Source organism: Leucopleurus acutus, assembly GCF_964270905.1.
Source record: "Leucopleurus acutus genome assembly, chromosome: 8".
NCBI classification, from domain to species: domain Eukaryota; kingdom Metazoa; phylum Chordata; class Mammalia; order Artiodactyla; family Delphinidae; genus Leucopleurus; species Leucopleurus acutus.
Window position 1 is genome coordinate 12,236,751 of NC_139151.1, and position 21,461 is coordinate 12,258,211.

Here is a 21,461-nt window from a genome sequence, read left to right on the forward strand (position 1 = left end):
ACCTGCCGATGCAGGGGACACGGGTTTGTGCCCCGATCCAGGAAGATCCCACATGCCGTGGAGCAGCTGGGCCCGTGAGCCACGGCCGCTGAGCCTGCGCGTCCGGAGCCTGTGCTCCGCAATGGGAGAGGCCACAACAGTGAGAGGCCCGTGTACCGCAAAAAAAAAAAAAAAAATGCTTTGCTAAATAAAACCCATCAGGGAGTTCGGGCTTTTTGAGCACTAGCTGTCCCGGACTCCTTGATGATGCCTTAGAATAAATGCTGCACTTTCCTTCACCACAACCCAGTGTCAGTAGATGGGCAAGTGGACCCAAGTTTGGTTCAGTAACATACCTACTATATTTAAATGACCTGATTTTGCGAGCGTCTTCTATTAGGGCTGCCGTTCATCAGGAATAAGACCTCTTACTCACTTTTCTGCCCCTGGCACACAGAGGGGCATTAATTAATGCTTTTTTGTTAAAGGAAATTAAATGAACTGCACTGTATTTTCTTTTTTTTTCTAACCCCATCTCTCAGTTTCTCAACAGTTAAAGGTTGATAAGAATACCTGTTCCTCTATAACTCACAGTGCCAAAGACACCACACGGGGGTGAGAATGAAGTGGGGGCGGGGCTGGCTCTCTCTGCAACCATCAGGTAAGTTACTAGGAGAGGAGTTTCCGCAACCACAAGGACAGGCTAACCGCCATCTCCCACGTTCCAGAACTGTGAAGCTGCTTCCAGAACTCAGGTCCAGAAAAGACAGTTGCTCTGCTGGGTGTAGTCTTTGCAGTGGCTTTTCAGGACTCCCCAGAGGGAAGCCCTATGAAATCTGAAATCTCCTATGAGGAAAGATGCTTTGGGGAAAGTCCAAGGTATTATTAGTAACTACCAATATCATTACGCTGACAGGCAAACCACTAGGAAGAAACGGAAACTGATCTCATCCCTCACTATCAAGCCGACAAGCTTGGGCTTGGGTCCATGTTTGGTCAGAGTGCAAAAACACAACAGCCCCTTCTCTGAAAAACACGGATTCTACACAGGAATGACCTGCAACCCCTGAGCAGGTTCACGGTGACAGCATGCTGAACGAAGGGGTAAGTGACTCCCAGAAGAGGTTCTTGTTTATTCATTTCAGACATGTAGAAAACAGGAGCAAAACAAAGCGTTCCACTTCTTACTCTCAATTTCAATTAACAACAACAAAGAGAACAGCCTCGGCGGAGAATCAAGGCAGAAGCTGAAACAAGTAATCATCAACTCTTAGTTAACTATGCTAAACAGGGAGAGAAAGACATAAATTATTTAAAAGAACAGCCAGGGACTTCCCTGGTGGCGCAGTGGTTGAGAATCCGCCTGCCAATGCAGGGGACAGGGGTTCGAGCCCTGGTCCGGGAAGATCCCACATGCCACAGAGCAACTAAGCCCGTGAGCCACAACTATTGAAGCCCGTGCACGTAGAGCTCGTGCTCTGCAATCTACAACAAAGAATAGCCCCTGCTCGCCACAACTAGAGAAAGCCTGCACGCAGCAACGAAGACCCAAATGCAGCCTAAATAAATAAATTAATTTAAAAAAAAAAAGAACAACCAAAAAAAAAAACACCCCCAAACTTAACTCTTACGTTAAGCAATGTTCCACCCTCTGTCCCCACTAAACCTCTCACTAGGGTTACTGTTGTTACGGCTTCCTCCCTAAGGCTGGATAAGCTTTGGGTCGAAAGCTCTTCCCCCCACCTCTCCCTCCAGCTGGCTCAGAAACATCTCAGGGCCACAGTGGGGCTGGACAGCTCCCAAAGGATGCCTCATTCACCTCCGCATCCTCGGTTCCTAGAACAACATCTGGCTCCTTGTAGATATTCAACAAATGTTTGTGTAATTGACCTGAAATGATGCTTAACAGAAATATGTTCCATTTCCATCCAGCGTGGACCTGAACTCTTGACAGTCACGTTCTCACCAGACTGCATACATCCGGGGACCCCTACTCACATTTGAGCTCCAGGGACTGTCATTTACAACAGAGAATAACAGAAGTGCCCCCACCCCCGCGGACTGCAATTGCCACGCTACCCCACCCTTTCCAGTTTTATAAACCAGGAAAAAAATAAGCAATCTTGGAAGACTAAGTGTGCATGACCTATTTATTTGAACAATCAAATATTTACTAAGTGCCTGCTAGCCTGCATAGAATAGAAATCCTTATCTACAAAGACCTTGTTAATGAGTTGAGGAAACCAGGCATATAATGAAAAGGTAACTAACAAAAGGAGGCAGCATGCGATGAATGCCAAATCAACGAGACAGCCGCCAATAAACACTATGAGATTCAAAGGAGGGGGCCGTGGCCATGGCTGGGGAGACCAGACTTAGACGTGTCTGAAGTCCTAGACCAGCAATAGAAATCCAGGTGAGTCAGAAGCAGCCTTCACTCATGGGGTTTAAGGATCTGAACTAATTACAATATTTACTTCCTGCTTCTCTTCTGATGAAGCTGATAGCACACAGGTCAAAAGCAGAGCGGCAGGAGAAGCAAGAAAAAAACAAAACAACTCTGTGAGCAACATACAAATGCCAGGTGGCTACACTACACAGATTTTGGCCAAGCTCAGCCTGACATCTGGGACACACGTACCTGTCAATAGGAGGCCTGAACATATTCTCCATATTTGCAAATGTTTTATTTGAACCATACCTACAGACACCTCCACGTGACCTGTGCAAATAGAGGGATGCTAGAGGGTCCATATCCTTAAAGCACTGTGATTTTCTGGCAGCGGGTCTATTTTCCTGATCATGTTTTCCTGCAGCTAGCTAGCAATGACGCTGCGTTCCCCGAGCACATATGCACCGACAGATGGTGTAAGAGGACCAGAATCACATTAACTACTCCAGAGAAGCCAGCTTGGAATGCAAATGTAATCTGGAGGACAGTTAAACAGGGAAAATCAGGAACTGTCTCTGCAGTTTGACTGCCACGCACAGAATGAAATGTATTCCTGGGGAGCCAAACTACGTCCCCTGCCGTACTTCTCAAGGAGCGGCCCGAACATCGCGTTGTGTACTTGTGTTATCTCACCACTAGAGGATGGAACCCTTGCGAGTGAAGGAAAACATCCTATGTCTCTTTAGATACACATCACCAGGCACCATCAGTGCTCGCGAAATGTGTGAGATGGGAATTAATAAATTAATGGATAAATAAATGACACGAATGTGGGAAGCATGTACCCTGTGACTGTCCTCATTTGAGCAAACGTCAATCTGAATGGGGACACAGTGTGTTGCGTACAAACAGGACTTCTTCTGACTCCTGGCTCTAAAGCAGCTGCTGACCAGAGCTGCACAGACCAGAGACCAGCCAGGCGGAACGCAGAACACCGGGACTTTGCTTCTCTCTGCTTCTTGGAGGCCAGGTCACTCAGCACATGTCCAATTAACCACAGGGGAAACGAGCTAAGAGTTCTTTTTTCAAACCACCCACCTCTCTCTCTTGCTGCTGACCCTGTTTCTAAAAGGAGCCAAGGAAAGAAAGCTTTCTCCCTTGCGTTAAACAAGATGATTATAGGAGCTCTCTCCCGCTCCTTTAGCAATCTGTCTCATGGGTTCAGCCCAAAAACAAGGAGAAATGAGAGATAGTCTCTTCCGACCGAATGTTAACAAAATTAACTTCTGTCCTAACTCAGACTAAAGTAATGAAAGAATGGGTTCTGATAAAATCAGACTCAAGAAAGCAGAGGTTACTAACTCTTGACATTTTTGCTTTTCAGAGGAATATACTGCAAAGAGCACAGAACGTAATTTAAAGACCTGAGTGCTCGTCTTGTCTGTTATTAACAAAGGGGAGGATCTTGGGTAAGTTACTTTACGTTTCTGAGCCTCAGTTTTCTCATCTAGATGATGAAGCCATTAACCCCAAATGTCCTTTCCAGGTCTATTTGCAAGAACCCCAAAACCAAAGGTATCACAGTAAAAGTCACTTGGCTATCAAGTAATATGTATTCTGAAATTACTACTCATGTATCATTATTATTTATTATTATTATGACTCATTCTATGAGTAACTCTGTGTGTCACACACAAAGCAAAGAAAGACAAGTTGAAGAGCCTCTAGTTAATTTTTTAGTCATTATTAATTTATATTTATATAGAGCTGTGCTTTTTCAAATCAGTAAAATTATTTCACTTGTTCCTCTCTGAGATAGGAAGGGCAGATTATCATTCCCACTTAATAAACAAGAAAAATTTAAGTAATTTCCCAAGGCACAAATTGTGCTGTCAATAACCTAGTGCTACAGAGATAAATCCACTTATAATCACAGAGTTAAATTTCTGGGAGAACAGTGTGATGTTAAAAAGCTTCACCAGAGACACTTACTTCAGCTCGTTGGTTTCCATGCCTTGGGCGATGGCCATGATGATCCCGCCATGGTCTCCCCATGTGTAGTAGTGAGGTCCAGGAAGAGCCTGAAGAGAGAGAGCCAGTGCTGACATCACTGCCATGGAGATAGCCGGGCATAAATGGTACACACCACACACACACGTGCACACACACTCAGGCACACACATGCACACACACAGCAGGGATATCAACCACCTGAATACAACTTTTCCATTTCCAGAGCACTTCACAGCCATTCTCTCATCTGATCCACACAGCCCTGGGGCTGGGCAGAGCAAGTTCTCACATTCCAATATTTTTTTGCCAAATGAAGAACCTGGAGTTCCTATTAAAGTGGCAGACTGTAAACTGCAGAGGCTGGAGTCAAACCCACATCTCTGACCCTCACCAAGCAGCTATTAAAAGTTAACCAACTAGAGTTCTGGTTTTTGACTGTGACAGTATAAGCCCACTACAGTCCATCCTTCTTGTTAATTACAACTAAAAAATTGGGACAAAATATTCAATACAAAAAGACAGCTACCCGAGGATGCTGAAAAGTAAACAAAATAAGGCAGCTTATGAAGGGGATTTAAAACCTGGAGAAACTACCCAAACAATTGGGGCTTCCTGGTACACCTGTGCCCTGAGGGAATGCCCCAGCCTAGAATACGTTAGTCCCAGCCAGGCAGCTAAACCTTCAATGGAAACTTTCTGCCTAAGGAGTCAGGAAAAGAAGCCCCTGCATGACGGAGGGAATGTAGCTGGAATCCCAGAGGGGAGAGCATGAGGAAGTAAACCCTCTAATTCTGTGGATGGACTCACATATGTTTCAGCCTAACCCCTAAACTGTATGTGTGGGGAACAGACCCAAACTAGCACAGAAAAGACTTAGCCATCTGAACTGAGATCTCCAAAGAATGCAAGGCAGAAGTTACAGTCCGAATCTGAACAGGTTCATTACATGCTGAAACGAAAGCAGCAACATCCTCCAGAGGATTTCATTTCATGTCCGGGATGCAATCCAAAATCACTCAACATACAAACAGATCGGTAAAAAGTCTCCCAGTCTCCAGAGAAAAGACAATAAATGGGTGCTAATTCCAAGATGATCCAAACATTGAAATTACCAAAGATTTTAAAACAGTTCTTATAACTGTGTTCCATGAGGTAAAGGAAATGAGCAAAAGAAAAGAATTCTTCCCAGAGAAGTGGAAACTATTTTTTTTAAAGGAATGAATTCTAGAACAGGAAAATAAAATATCTGAGATAGGAAATTCACTGATGGGCTCAGTGACAGAATAGAAATGACAAAGGAATTAGTGAATTTAAAGATAAATACAGAACAGTAGAAATGATCTATGCTGGGACTTCCCTGGTGGTCCAGTAGTTAAGAATCCGCCTTCCAATGCAGGGGACGGGTTCAATCCCTAGCTGGGGAACTAAGATCCCACATGCCACAACTAGAGAGCCTGTGTGCTGCAACTACAGAGCCCACGCGCTCCGGAGCCTGCACGCCACAACTAGAGAGAAGCTTGCGCACCACAATGAAGAGCCCTCACATCTCAAAAAAAGATCTCACATGCCACAACTAAGACCCGACACAGCCAAAAATAAATAAATATATATTTTTAAATGATCTATTCTAAAGAACACACAGAATAAAAGACTTAAAGGAAAAAAGCCCCAAGAAACTGTGGGACAATAACAAAAGGTCTATGTCTAATTGGAGGCCAAGATGAACAAGAGAAAGGGACTGAAGCAGAAAAAATATTTGAAAAAATAATGGCTGAAAATTTCCCAAATTTGGTGAAAAAGATAAATTTATAGATTCAAGAGATCGATGAATCACACGATCATCACAAAGAAAACCACACCTAGAGACATCAAAACAGCACTACTGAAAACCAAAGATAAGGAAAAAATATCGAAGCATCTTAAGGAAAATGACACAATACATACAAGAAAATGGTAACAAATGATTACAGATTTCCCATCGGCAGAGAGCACATCTTTAAAGTATAGACACACCTTGGAGATACTGTGGTTCAGACCACCACAATAAAGCAAATACCAAAATGAAGTGAATCATATGAAGTTTTTGATTTCTCAGTGCTTATGAAAGTTATGTTTGCACCATCCTGTAGTCTATTAAGTGTGCAGCAGCATTATGCCTACATAAAACAATGTACACACCTTAATTAAAAGTGCTTTACTGCTGTAAAAAAAAAAGCTAAGCATCATCTGAGCCTGCAGCAAGTCACAGTAGTTAACATCAAAGATCACTGAACATATATCACCATAACAAATATAATAACAATAATGAAAAAGTTTGAAATATTGCAAGAATCACTAAAATGTAACACAGACACAAAGCAAGCAAATGCTGCTGGGAAAATGGCACCGATGGTCGTGCTCGATGGAGGGTTGCCACAAACCTTCAACTTGTAAAAAATACAATATCTACAAAGCACAATAAAACGAGGTATGCCTCTACGGAAAGAAAATTACTATCAATCCAGCACACAACATCAAACAAACACATCCCCCAGGAATGAAAGTGAATTACCGAGATTCTCAAATGAAGGAAAATCAAGGAAACACATAGCTAGTAGATCTGCTCCACAACAAATGCTAAAGGCACGTCGTCAGGCTGCTGTGAAATTTACAGAGGGAAACAGGGATCTTCAGGAAGGAAGGAAGAGCAAGGGAAATGGTAGATATCTGGGTGAATATAAAAGACTGCTTTTCCTCTTAAGTTCTTTAAAATCCATACGATGATTAAAGCAAAAACAAAGACATTGCTGAGTTTTTCAATATGTGTCAATGTGATAAAAAATGAAAACAAAAAAGTTGGGAGAAGAGAAAAGGGATTTATTTGGTTGCAAGGTTTCTAAATTTGATGTTAAGTGTAATATTATGTTAAATGCAGTATTAATTCAAAAAAGACTATGAAAGATTAAATATATATGCTGTAATCCTTAGAGCAACCACTAAAAAAATAATACTACAAAGAAATATAATCAAAAAGATAATATTTAAATAAAAATAGAATACTAAAAATACCTAAATAATACAAAAGGAGGCCATAAAGGAGGAACAGAATAATTTTTAAAAATGAAATTTAAATAAACAAATACATAAAATATTAAACCTAAATCCAACCATATCAATAATTATATTAAATGTTAATGGCCTAAGCATTTAGTTAAAAAGCAGAGCTTATCAGAATAAATTTAAAAGACCCTCACTATATGCTGCCTATAAGAAACACTTCAATGTAAAGACACAGATGGGTAGAAAGTAAACGGATAGTAAAAGATATATTATCAAAAAAAAAAAAAAGATATATTATCCAAATAGTAAACATAAGACGGTTAAAGTGACTTTCAGTATCAGATAAAAAAGACTTCAAGACAAGGGTATTACCATAGATAAAGAGGAATATTCCATAATGATAAAAGGGACAATAAATCAGAAAAAATAATTATAAATGTGTACGTACATAATAACAGAGCGTAAAAATACATGAAGCAATATTGATAGGATTTAAAGGAAAAAAAGACAATTCCACAATCATAGCTGGAGATTTTACCTCCAACAATTTACAGAACTGCAATATATAGCAATTTATGGAACTAGCTCCCGCCCAAACTGCAATATATAGCAATTTATAGAACTAGCCCCGAAGTATGTAGAAGGTCTGAACAAGTATCAACCGCCTTCATATAAATAACATCTGTTGAACACTGCATCCAACAACTGCAGAATATACATTCCTTGCTAACGCACATGACATATTCACCAAGACAAACCACATGTTGGATCACAAAACAAGTCCCATTAAGTTTAAAGGACTTGAAATCATATGAAGTGTATTATCTGACTACAAGGAAATGAAGATATCTATGAAAACATCAAATATCTGAAAACTAAACAACCCTTTTCTAAATAACTTATCAGACAAAGACAAAAAGCAAAAGGGACATTATGAAGTGATAAAAATGTTCTGGAATTAGATGGTGGTGATGGCTGCACATCACATCACTTGTGAATATACCTAAAACTACTGAACCATACACTTTAAAGGGGTACATTTTATTGCATGTGAATTACATCTCAACTTTAAAGGGAGACATTAAAAAATATTCTGAGGGCTTCCCTGGTGGCGCAGTGGTTGAGAGTCCGCCTGCCGATGCAGGGGACGCGGGTTCGTGCCCCGGTCCGGGAAGATCCCACATGCCGCGGAGCGGCTAGGCCCGTGAGCCATGGCCGCTGAGCCTGCGCGTCCGGAGCCTGTGCTCCACAATGGGAGAGGCCACAGCAGTAAGAGGCCCGTGTACCGCAAAAAATATATATATATATATATATTCTGAACTGAATGACAACAAAAACAACACATCTAAATTTGTGGCATACAGCTAAAGTAGTATTTACAGGGAAAATTAGGGCTGCAAATGCCTACATAAGAAAAGATCTAAAAATCAATAACCTAAAGTTATACCTTAACAGGCTACAAATAGAAAAGCAAAGTAAATCCAAAGTATACAAGGATAAGGGAAAGGTAATACTACAGAGGAGAAATCAACAAAATAGGAAACAGACAACAGAGAAAATTTAAGCCAAAAGCAGGTTCTTTGAAAAGATCAATAATATTGACAAACCAATAACTAAACTAATCAAGAAAAATAGAGGAAAAAAATACAAATCACCAATAACAGGAATGAAAACAGGTTATTACCACAAATCCTACAGACATTTTAAAACATTAGAAAATACCTTGAGTAATTTTAAGCCAACAAATTCAATAAATTTAGATGAAAGGACAAATGTCTGAAAATACACAACTCACCAAAATGGACATAAGTAGCAGAAAATCTGAATAGTTCTCTATCTGCCTGAGAAACAATTTCTAAACAAAAATATTCCCAAGAAGAAAACTTCAGGTCCAGATAGCTTCACTGGTATATGATTCAAGAAAAAAAAACACCATTCTTACACAAACTTTATCAGAACATAAAAGAGGAAGAATTGCTGCTCAGTTTGTTTTATCCTAACACCAAAACCTGACAAAGACATTACCAAAAAAAAAAAAAAAAAAAAAATTACCAAGCAATATCTCTCATAAGTAACACAAAAACCTTTTAAAAACTACTAGCAAATCAAAACTAACCTTACAGGGGCTTCCCTGGTGGCACAGTGGTTAAGAATCCACCTGCCAATGCTGGGGACACGGGTTCAAGCCCTGGTCCGGGAAGATCCCACATGCCGCAGAGCAACTGAGCCTGTGCGCCACAACTACTGAGCCTGAACTCTAGAGCCCACGAGCCACAACTACTGAGCTTGTAAGCCACAACTACTGAAGCTCGTGCACCTAGAGCCTGTGTTCCGCAACAAGAAAAGCCACCGCAATGAGAAGCCCGCGCACCACAACGAACATTAGCCCCCGCTTGCCGCAAAGAGAAAAACTGCGTGTGGCAACAAAGACCTGACACAGCCAAAAATAAATTAATTTATTAATTTTTAAAAATACTAGCCTTACATTAAAAGGATAATATATTGTAATTAAGCAGGGTTCAAGAATTATTCCAGTAATTCCAGGATAGTTTAATATTCAAGAACCAATAAAGGTACTACACCATATTACATATTACATTTGTGATACTGTGATATAAGAAGATATATAAACTTCGGTCTTTGTTCTGGGCTCCTGGGGAGAGGTCCTAAAATCTTTGTAATTTCCTAAGTGATGAAGAGAAATAGGAGCACCTTTTGTTTTAATATTTGGTCTTGGACCCCAGTTCCTGACACAGAGCTCCTAAAACCCTTGTAATTTTCTGACTGATGGGGGTGACAGGAGTGTGTCTTGCACAGAGCTCCTACAGCCCTTGTAATTTCCTGGGTGATAGGAGAGTCTCTTGTCCTAATGAGGAGACTCACGGTGGGCTCCTGGACAGTACAGGGGCTGGTCAACAGAAAGACTAAGCATGATTAGAAGCTTGAAATTTTCAGCCCCACCTTCATCCTCCCAGGAGGACAGAGGGGCTGGAGAGTGAGTTAATAGTTAATCACGCCTATGTGATGAAGCCTCCATTAAAACAGATAAATAAGAAGGACCTACTGTATAGCACAGGGAACTATATTCAATATCCTGCAATAAATCATAATGGAAAAGAATATGAAAAAAATATATATATATAGAACTGAATCACTTTGCTGTATACCAGAAACTAACACATTGTAAATCAACTATACTTCAATTTAAAAAATAAATACATAAAGCCAAATGATTAGTAAAAAAAAAAAAAAAATCCCTAAACTGCAGGATTCAGAGAGCTTCCAAGTTGATGAACACATCCACATGCTGGAAGAACAGCACACCCCAACTCTGTGGGGACAGAAGCTCCATGGCTGGGACCCTTCTGGACCCTGACCTATGTACCTCTTCATCTGGCTGTTCATTTGTATCCTTTGAAATATCCTTTATAATAAACAGGTAAATGTAAATAAATATTTCCCTGAGTTCTGTCAGCCATTCTAGCAAATTACTGAACCCAAAGAGTGAGTCGTGGGAACACCCAGTTTATAGCTGGTCAGTCAGAAGTACAGGTGACAACCTGAGACTTGCAACTGGCGTCTGAAGTGGGGTCAGGTGGGGCAGTCTTGTGAGACTGAGCCCTTAGACTCTGGGTCTGTGCCAACTCCAGCTAGCATGTGTCCTGACTGAATTGTAGGACATCCAGTGGGTGTCTGAAGAGTTGGAGTGCTGCTTGCTGTGATGGGAAAACTTCCATACATTGGGTATCAGAAGTATTCTGAGAGAAAGGGAAAAGAGTTTTTCCTTTAACATAATACACCATATTACATATTATCATATTATTACATATTAGGGAAGGGAAGAGAAGGAAGAGAGAAAAGGAGAAATAAAACAAGTAAAGATTAGAAAGGAAGAAATAAAACTGTCCCTATTTGCAGATGATACAACTGCTTATACTGAATCTACAAAACAACTACTAACACTAATGAATTATTTTAGCAAGGTTGCAGAATATAAGGTTAATATATAAAAATCAACTGTCTTCTTATATACTACAGCAAAAACTGAAAAATGAACTTTAAAGAAAGTCCCATTTACAGTAATACCAAAATATAAAAAATATCTAGGAATAAAGCTAACAAAAAGAAAGTATACAAGACCTCCACATTGAAAACTATAAAATATTGCTAAGAGAATTTTTTTTTAATGGCGTAACACACCACATTCATGGATTAGAAGACCCAGTAGTGTTATGATGTCAATTTTCCCCAAATTGATCTATAAATTCAATGTGATCCCAGTAAAAATCCCAACAGGATTTATAGAAATTGACAAGCTGATTCTAAAGTGTTATGTGGCAACAAAAAGAAAAAAATACCTAGGAATTAACCTACCTAAGGAGGTAAAAGACCTGTACGAAGAAAACTATAAGATACTGATGAAAGAAATCAAAGACGACACAAAAAGATGGAGAGATATACCATGTTCTTGGATTGGAAGAATCAATACTGTGAAAATGACTATACTACCCAAAGTAATCTACAGATTCAATGCAATCCCTATCAAATTACCAATGGCTTTCTTCACAGAACTAGAACAGAAAATTTCACAATTTGTATGGAAACACAAAAGACCTCGAATAGCCAAAGCAATCTTGAGAAAGAAAAATGCAGCTGGAGGAATCAGGCTCCCTGACTTCAGATTATACTACAAAGCTACAGTAATCAAGACAATATGGTACTGGCACAAAAACAAACATTTAGACCAATGGAACAGGATAGAAAGCTCAGAGATAAACCCACGCAGCACCTATGGTCACCTAATCTATGACAAAGGAGGCAAGAATATACAATGGAGAAAAGACAGCCTCTTCAATAAATGGTGCTGGGAAAACTGGACAGCTACATGTGAAAGAATGAAATTAGAACACTCCCTATCACCATACACAAAAATAAACTCAAAATGGATTAAAGACCTGAATGTAAGGCCAGACACAATAAAACTCTTAGAGGAAAACACAGGCAGAACACTCTGACATAAATCGCAGCAAGATCTTTTCTGACCCACCTCCTAGAGTAATGAGAATAAAAATAAACAAATGGGACCTAATGAAACCTAAAAGCTTTTGCACAGCAAAGGAAACCACAAACAAGATGAAAAGACAACCCTCAGAATGGGAGGAAATATTTGCAAACGAAGTAACTGACAAGGGATTAATCTCCAAAATATACAAACAGCTCATGCAGCTCAATATCAAAAAAAAAAAAAAAAACCGCAATCAAAAAATGGGTGGAAAAAAAAAAAAGGGTGGAAGACCTAAATAGACATTTCTCCAAAGACATATAGATGGCCAAGAGGCACTTGAAAAGATGCTCAACATCACTAATTATTAGAAAAATGCAAATCAAAATGACAGTGAGGTATCACCTCACAGTGATCAGAATGGCCATCATAAAAAAAAATCTACAGACCATAAATGCTGGAGAGGGTGTGGAGAAAAGGGAACCCTCATGCATTGTTGGTGGGAATGTAAATTGGTACAGCCACTATGGAGAACAGTAGGGAGGTTCCTTAAAAAACTAAAAATAGAACTACCATATGACACAGCAATTCCACTACTGGACATAGAGAGAAACCATAGAAACCCAGAGAAACCCAGAGAAAACCATAATTCAAAAAGACACATGCACCCCAGTGTTCACTGCAGCACTATTTACGATAGCCGGGACATGGAAGCAACCTAAATATCCATCAACAGAGGAATGGATAAAGAAGATGTGGTACATGTATATGATAGAATATTACTCAGCCATTAAAAGGAACGTAACTGGGTCATTTGTAGAGACGTGGTGGACCCAGAGACTGTCATACAGAGTGAAGTTAAGTCAGAAAAAGAAAAACAAATATCATATATTAATGCATGTATGTGGAATGTGAAAAAATCAGTACAGATGATCTTACTTACAAAGCAGAAATAAAGACACAGACATAGAGAACAAACATGGATACCAAGGGGGAAGGGGGGGTGGGTGAATTAGGAGACTGAGATTGACATATATACACTATTGATACTATGTATAAAATAGACAACTAATAAGAACCTACTGTATAGCACAGGGAACTCTACTCAGTGCTCTGTGGTGACCAAAATGGGAAGGAAATCCAAAAAAGAGGGGATATATGTATATGTATAGCTGATTCAGTTTTGCTGTACAGTGGAAACTAACACAATATTGCAAAGCAACTATACTCCAATAAAAATTTTTTTTAAAAGACACATGCACCCCAATGTTCATTGTAGCACTGTTTACAACAGCCAGGACATGAAAGCAACCTAAATGTCCATCAACAGAGGAATGGATAAAGAAGACGTGGTACATATATACAATGGAATTATTACTCAGCCATAATAAGGAATGAAATTGGGTCATCTGTAGAGACGTGGATGGACCTAGAGACTGTCATAGAGTGAAGTAGGTCAGAAAGAGAAAAACAAATATCATATATTAATGCATATATGTGGAATCTAGAAAAATGGTATAAATGATCTTACTTGCAAAGCAGAAATAGAGACACAGACATAGAGAACAAACGTATGAATGCCAAGGGGGAAGGAGGGTGGGATGAATTGGGGGATTGGGATTGACATACATACACTGTTGATACTATATATAAAATAGATAACTAATGAGAACCTACTGTATAGCTCAGGGAACTCTACTCAGTGCTCTGTGGTGACCTAAATGGGACGGAAATCCAAAACAGAGGGGATATATGTATACATATAGCTGATTCACTTTGCTATACAGTAGAAACTAACACAACATTGTAAAGCAACTATACTCCAATAAAACTTAATTTTAAAAAAAAATTTTTTTAATGTTATGTGGTTAGACAAAGGAACGAGAAAAAGTCAATGTAATTTTATAAAGAACAAAATTGGAAGACTTACTGTACTTGATCTCAACCTTACTCTAAGTCTTCAGTAATCAAGACAATTTGGTTTTGGTGAAGAGACAGGCATATAGATCAACGGAGCAGAACAGAAAGTCTTGAAAGAGACCCACACATGCGGCCAATTGATTTTCAAACAGGTACCAAGGCAATTTGATGCGGAAAAGAGAAGTCTTTTCAACAAGTGGTGCTTGACCAATAAATAGCATGTTTATAAGGAAAAAATGAGTATCAACCCTTCCCTCACACCAGATATACAAATTAACTCAAAATAGATCATAAACCTAAACCTAAAGCCTAAAACTATAAAACCTGTAAAAGAATACATAGAGGACAATCTCTGCTAACTTGGGAAGGACAAACATTTCTCAGAACAACAAAGCACATAAAACATAGAAGAAAAGAACTGATAAATTAGACTTTACCAAAATTAAAAACATTTGCTCTTCAAAAGACACCTTTAAGGAAACAAAAAAGCAAGTCACAGACTAGGAGAAAAAACTTATAACACACATAAAAGACTTAAATTCAGAATATATTAAAAAAAGACCTCTTACAGCTCAATAAGAAGACAAACACAGCTCTTTAAAATATATAAAAGATCTGAACGGACACTTCACAAAAGAGTTTTAAATGACCAATGAACACATGAAAAGAAACTCAACATCAAAAAGAAAAAGAAAAAAAAAACCAGAAGCTCAACATCATTAGTCATCAAAGAAATGCCAATTAAAACCACAATGAAATATCATATGCAGTTATTAAAATGTCTAAAATTTAAAAGATTGAACATATCAAGTGTTGGCATGCACCGGAAGCAATCAGAACTCACACACTGCTGGTGGAAACATGAAACAGTATATCCACTTTGGAAAACAATTTGATACTTTAAAATAATCTGGTAATTCCTTTAAAAGCTAGACATATCTACCAGGTTGCCCACTCATTCCTTCCTACGGTATCTACCCAAGAGAAATAAAAATATATGTCCACCTAAAAACCATGCAATTAAATGTTTGTAACAACTATATTTGTAATCAGCAAAAACTAGAATGTCCATCAATCAACGAATGGATAAAGAAACTGTGGAATATCCCCACAATGGGATACTGATCAACAATGAAAAAGGAAAGAATCACTGATAAATGAAACAACATGAGTGAACCTCAAAGCCAAAAGACTGCATCTGTATGAGTCCATTTACACAGAAGTCTAGAAAATGCTAATAGTCTGGAGGGATGAGGGTAGAGACCAGAATGAATTACAAAGGGACTCAAAGAAACTGGTGGGTGATGCAACTGTCTTAATTGTGGTGTGGGTGAAGGTGTAGTAATGGTGATCAGTCCTGATCAAATTATATACTTTATGTGCAGCTTACTGTACATGAACAAAGTTTGGTTTTTTTTTTAAGTGCAAAAAAGGAACTCTGTGGATCTGAGAATCTGCACAACTTATTAGTAGGAGAAGGGGAACAAGAATTCTAGTCATCAGTTTTCTAGACAGCATCTGTCAACTGCATCCCATTTCCTCTTTCCTGGCCACCACCTATCCCCCTCACACACTCGAGAATGTCCCTCTAAAGAGAAGGCTGCCCGTGGGGACTCAGATGCCCGCTCACACAGACAGTCTCCACCTTTTCATCCCCTACTTAGTCCCTGCTAGCTCCAAAACTAAGGTCCCTTGTGCAACGGCTGCCTCTTGGCAGGCGCGGAGCATGCCTGGCGGGAGGCGCTGACAGCTGCCCCAGCATTAGCCAGACGACACCACTTCACTGGAGGAGGAGCAAGACACTGCTTTCTCCCCAGAAGGAAATCACTTGCAGATGTTCAAATCCCAGATTACACCAACATCAGAAGGTACAAACAAACCACCAGCCTATCTGCAGAGGAGAGAACACCCAATTTCAAAAGGAATGTCCAGCTCCAGGGAAGAGGAAAGCCGCTGCTTAATCTTTCCCGTGGAAGCTAGACAAGGATGCCCCGAAAATTCCAACGTGTTCACACTTTTTGACTACTCTGGCCTTAACAATCTCCCTCATCCGAATACGTAATTATGTTTCCTACCATACTGTACAGCTGTGTAGTCCTTACACACACACACACACACACACACACGCATGCACATACACGCACACACACACAATGTATGGAGGGACAGCAAGCCCTACCTCGAACGAGATAAGGTATGTGACAGGCCAAGACCCAAACAAATGCTGGGCATTACTACTGCTTTACATACTATGTATTTCACTCTGCAAGTGTATGTATTGCATTCCCAGGAAGGGCACCATGAGGATGGGAGCTGTCTGCTGGTTCTCCCGAGAATCCCACAGCCCTCCTGACATCACGTCCGGCCTGCGAGAGATCTGGTGAGTTCTACCCCAGCAGCTCCCTGCACACACAGCAGAGCACCACTGAAAGCGGCCCCTACAGAATAAGACCAGATGCCCGTCTCCCTGATGGGAGACTGGTGAAAAACACTTTTTTTTTTTAAACAAGTTTGGGAATTCTCTAATGTCCAAGGCTGAGTTAGCATTTGGGGACTAGAGAACTAGCCCCACCTTCAGAATTGGTACAATCAGTTCCTAAGGATCCAAATTCGTCACACAACCTTCAGGCAAAAGCAGCCTCCTTCCACAGCACAGCGTCTGCCGTAGCGCGGAGTGAGACGGAGCGCCTGCGCAGCACAGCCCGTCAGGGAACGGGGCGGGGCAGGGGCTTGGCTTTAACTTCTCTAATATACAAAAATAAGTAAGAAACCAGGGTCAGACCTGATACCACTACAAATACGTGACAATCTGCCGATGGATTCAGCAAACAGTTACTGAGCACCATGTGTCCATGCCAGACGCTGCTAGGTCCCAGGAGTAAAGAAGTGACAGAACAGACACTGCCTTATCCTTATGGAACTTACAATCTTGGGATATTTACACAAATTCACAGTTGTTTCTTAAAAAGTTTGTTTTGGATTCAAAGTAACATTTTTGGCAAAATCACAAGCCCACATCACGGGGTGTGAATACAAATCAGCTGACCCTGTCAGTGTGGCTCCGGGTTCCTCTCCTTATTTTATAATCATACTTGGCGTCATTGGCCTCCACCACCAGCCGTGTGTGTCCCTGAAATGTCAAGGCACAGTCCACATTCTCCCACAAACAAGGGCAGGGGTGGCGGAGGGAGGGGGCTGACCTCTCGCCACCGGGCTCCAGCACTGCTGGAGATGTACACGTTTGTCTTGCTTGCCAAGTTCTTTCCCACTGAACCTAAAATGCAAGAAGAGTAATTATTTTTAATGTCAAGAATACGCCAGATAATCATCTTGCTCAACCAGAAATTCTGAGTCATCTCGCAACTAAGATGTCTCAGAACCACGAACAGCCAGTATTGCCCTAGGTGGCAGCGGTCACTGTGTACTTGGCTGCACGTAACCCAATAGCTTAACCCGTCAGTGAGAACAGGCAAAGCCAACTTACCCGTGGCGATGACGAGACCGGGCGCCGACTCCTTGGACAGGATGGGCATCCTTCGGAGCTGGAGGCTGAGCAGCTGGCTGAGCCGCTGGGCCAGGTGGAGGGAGCAGCCCTGGGAGAGCTACAGAACACAAGTTCAGGAGCCGTCAGCACGCGACACGACACGGAGGTCTCCCTCGAAACGCCAAGGCCTCCTGGGCCCACGCTGCAGTCGGCACAGAGGAAGGAGATCTGGCCCAAAGGAGACCAGAGCCACAGCCTGGCTGTCCCCACACTACCCCAGGTGGACATGATCATCTGAATCACATAAATGCCTCTCATGGAAGAAAAGAGAAAAATCCTAAGAAAAAATTCCTTCTGAGACTCTCAGACAATAGCAATTAGAAATCAGTGCCATATATAAAATAGATAACCTACAAGGACCTTCTGTATAGTACAGGGAACTATACTCAATATCTTGTAATAACCTATAATGGAAAAGAATCTAAAAAAGTGTGTGTGTGGGCTTCCCTGGTGGCGCAGTGGTTGAGAGTCTGCCTGCCGATGCAGGGGACACGGGTTCGTGCCCCGGTCTAGGAAGATCCCACATGCCGTGGAGCGGCTGGGCCCGTGAGCCATGGCCCCTGAGCCTGTGCATCCGGAGCCTGTGCTCTGCAATGGGAGAGACCACAGCAGTGAGAGGCCCGCGTACCGAAAAAAAAAAAAAAAAAGTGTGTGTGTGTATATATACATATAATATGTGTGGGGATGTGTGTGTGTGTGTGTGTGTGTGTGTGTATATATATATAAAAATATATATATATACACACACATATATATATATAACTGAATCACTTAGCTGTACACCAGAAACTAACACAACATTGTGAATAAACTATATTTCAATAAAAATTAAAAAAGAAATCAGTGCCAACTCAAGTAGATAGGAAAGCTTTCACTCTCTCATGTTACCTAGAATTTCTCCCATGTCATTCGAAAGAATGAAAGAGAATGAAATGATTTCATGGTACTTATTTTCTAAGTCAATGAAGATGTATTTCAAATGTGATTTAAGCAACTCTGTCAGAAAAAAAACTAAGAATCAGAAGTCAGAAAATCTCACTGATAAGCTCCCAGATGTACAACACATATGAGATATAAACACCAAAAGAGTCACATTAAAATTTTTTAAGCAGTCTGCATTTGTACGACAAGTCTTCACGTGTCCTCTGCAAGACTTCAGGTTATTCAAACTGGCTTCCATCACTTATGCTCAGATTTTAATAGTTCTGCAAACAAGGCCTTTTGCTATAGGGTCATACCTGATTCTCCCGGCCAGAAAGTGACTGTCAAGTGTTACGTAGCCTTGTCTGGTGTTCTAGATGGGGTATCTCTATGCGTGCTTAAGTTACAGGTAAAAACTGACATGATTTGCTAGATATACTTATTTTTATAACAAAAGGATCTCTCTAACAAATATCTGTCTTGCTAGCATCAACGTTCAGCAAATAAAAACTGGAGCAAATTAGGCTGAGTCTCAAATACCTGCCAACTCACCTTTTCTGTCACCACCTCAAATCAGAAGCAGAAACTAAAAGCTGATTACCAATCGTTGTACAGTTCATAAATAAACTGATCAGTCAGGGAAATAAGCAGCTGGATTTTAACAATACTATTCATTTTATTTAACCAAGGTTTGGATCCCTACCACATGCTCCAAAACCTATATCGTGCAGTGAAACAACACCTAGGTGTTTATCTGCACCTACTTATAACCTGCCTCTCTCCAAAGCTAGACTCGATGTGGTAAGTCCAGACCTGTTGCCAAATAGGGAAGAAAAATCAAGAAGTACAAAAAAAAAAAAAAAAAGGAAAAGAAAAAAAATCAAGAAGTACATTCTAGAACAAGAGTCTCCAAAATAATCTTCCCAAGGACCACGGATACAGCATACAAGAGAGTCAATATACTTAACCATGGACAAATGAAATTCAAAAATCCAAAAGACCAGGTAATTGTCTAACTAAAATGTTTTGGTTTCTCCAAAAATGAGTACTACTCTTTTTTTCCAAGTTCCTTCCGCCTGCCTACTTTACACAGCCTAGATCCCCTAGAGAAATGAAAATGGAGGTGTGGGGTGTCACATGAAGCCAAGGACCACGATCACAGACTTCTCCCCAGGGAAAAGGAAGGAGCCACTTAAGCGAATGGTAACACTGAATGGGACCAAATAACACATTTTAGTATCATGAGCTTTTCAGATGAAGCCACAGGTAGGGAAAACTGTAGAATCCTAAATTATATTCAGGGAGGAATTTTGAAAGATGTTCCCCAGCAAATCACTTTGCTGTACAGCACAGGTCCCCAGACTTTCTTGGTTCCCAGCACAACTGGTATCTCAGTAATTTTTTTTATAACAGCCTCAGGTCAGAAGAAATACCAATGTTTGTTTTTTTACATAGTTAAGTCCAAACAACTTAATAAGTATATGTCCTAATAACTTAGCAGCAGTTTGAAATAATATTGTGTGTGTGTGTGTATAAACTGAAAGAAAACATAAAATTTTATTTCATTCTTAAATAACCAAAATTACTTAATAATAGTATATAGACACCTTTTGGGCACTGCACATCTTCTCAAACTTTGGAATCTAATCAGATATCACTACCATCATTTCCTGTGCCAATCTGATTTTCTTACTTGCTTTTTATCACATCAAATGCCAAAAATCCAGCTTCACAAAGATATGTCATCAAAAGACATATAGCATGAGCTAATGTTGAAACGGTGAACTAACTCAAGATAGTAATTCACATGGTGACCAACAGACGTCAAGTATCACAGTTTTTCCCTCAAAAACTTAAAATATCCCATGGTGCCCCTGTGAGTTCACTATGGCATCCCAAGGCATCTTGAGGCAGAGTTTGGGAACTGTAAGAGTAGAACTACAGTTAAAAGTGTGTATTAACAATCCAAACAAGAGCAAAGTATCTATACCTCACAATTGATTTTCTCTCCATATCCCGTGAAGGCTGGGGCCTGAAGGAATTCCCAGGTCCCCCCTTTGTCAAAGGTGATGACTGATCTCATGTTCTCTTCATTCATGGAACCATTAATCAGAGTAGCAATGTAGACTCCCTGTAACCCCTCCATGCGGTGGAAGTCAGCAAATGGTTCATTTGCAAAATACCTACATTAAGAGAAAATAAAACAGCTGTGAGCATGAATGCATCATTTGCTTGGCATGTTCTTATTTTAAATAACATAAAATTGAACGATTTTAAAGTACACAATTCAGTGGCATTAAGTACCTTCCCAATGTTATGCAACCATCATCACTGTGTAGTCCCAGAATATTTTCATCTTCCCAAAGGGAAGCCCTGGACCCACTGGCAGTCATGCCCCACTTTCCCTTTCCATCCCAGACGCTGGCAACCACTGATCAGTTTTCTGTCTCTACGGATCTGCCTCTTCTGGATATTTCATATAAATGGAATTATACAATTTGTGGCCTTTTGTATCTGGTTACTTTCTCTTAGCATAGTGTTTTCAAGGTCCATCCATGTTGTATCAGTACTTCATTCCTTCTTACGGCTGAATAATCTGTCCTTTTAAAAAAGTGATGTTTTGTCATTTTGAAGGCCAAGATGCTCACCTG

General features: G+C 40.3%; 1 protein-coding gene across 2 annotated transcripts in view; it reads right to left on the reverse strand.

The window, feature by feature from the left end:
• SORL1 (sortilin related receptor 1) overlaps positions 1–21,461 on the reverse strand; it is a 156,813-nt gene that overhangs the window by 83,372 nt on the left and 51,980 nt on the right. For both annotated transcript variants that reach the window (XM_082845306.1, XM_082845307.1), the window contains 4 exons: positions 20,801–20,993; positions 17,830–17,947; positions 17,546–17,619; positions 4,364–4,452 (listed from right to left, as the gene is read on the reverse strand). In XM_082845306.1, the coding sequence (XP_082701432.1) occupies positions 4,364–4,452; positions 17,546–17,619; positions 17,830–17,947; positions 20,801–20,993 (474 nt within the window). The remainder of the gene's footprint in view (positions 1–4,363; positions 4,453–17,545; positions 17,620–17,829; positions 17,948–20,800; positions 20,994–21,461) is intronic.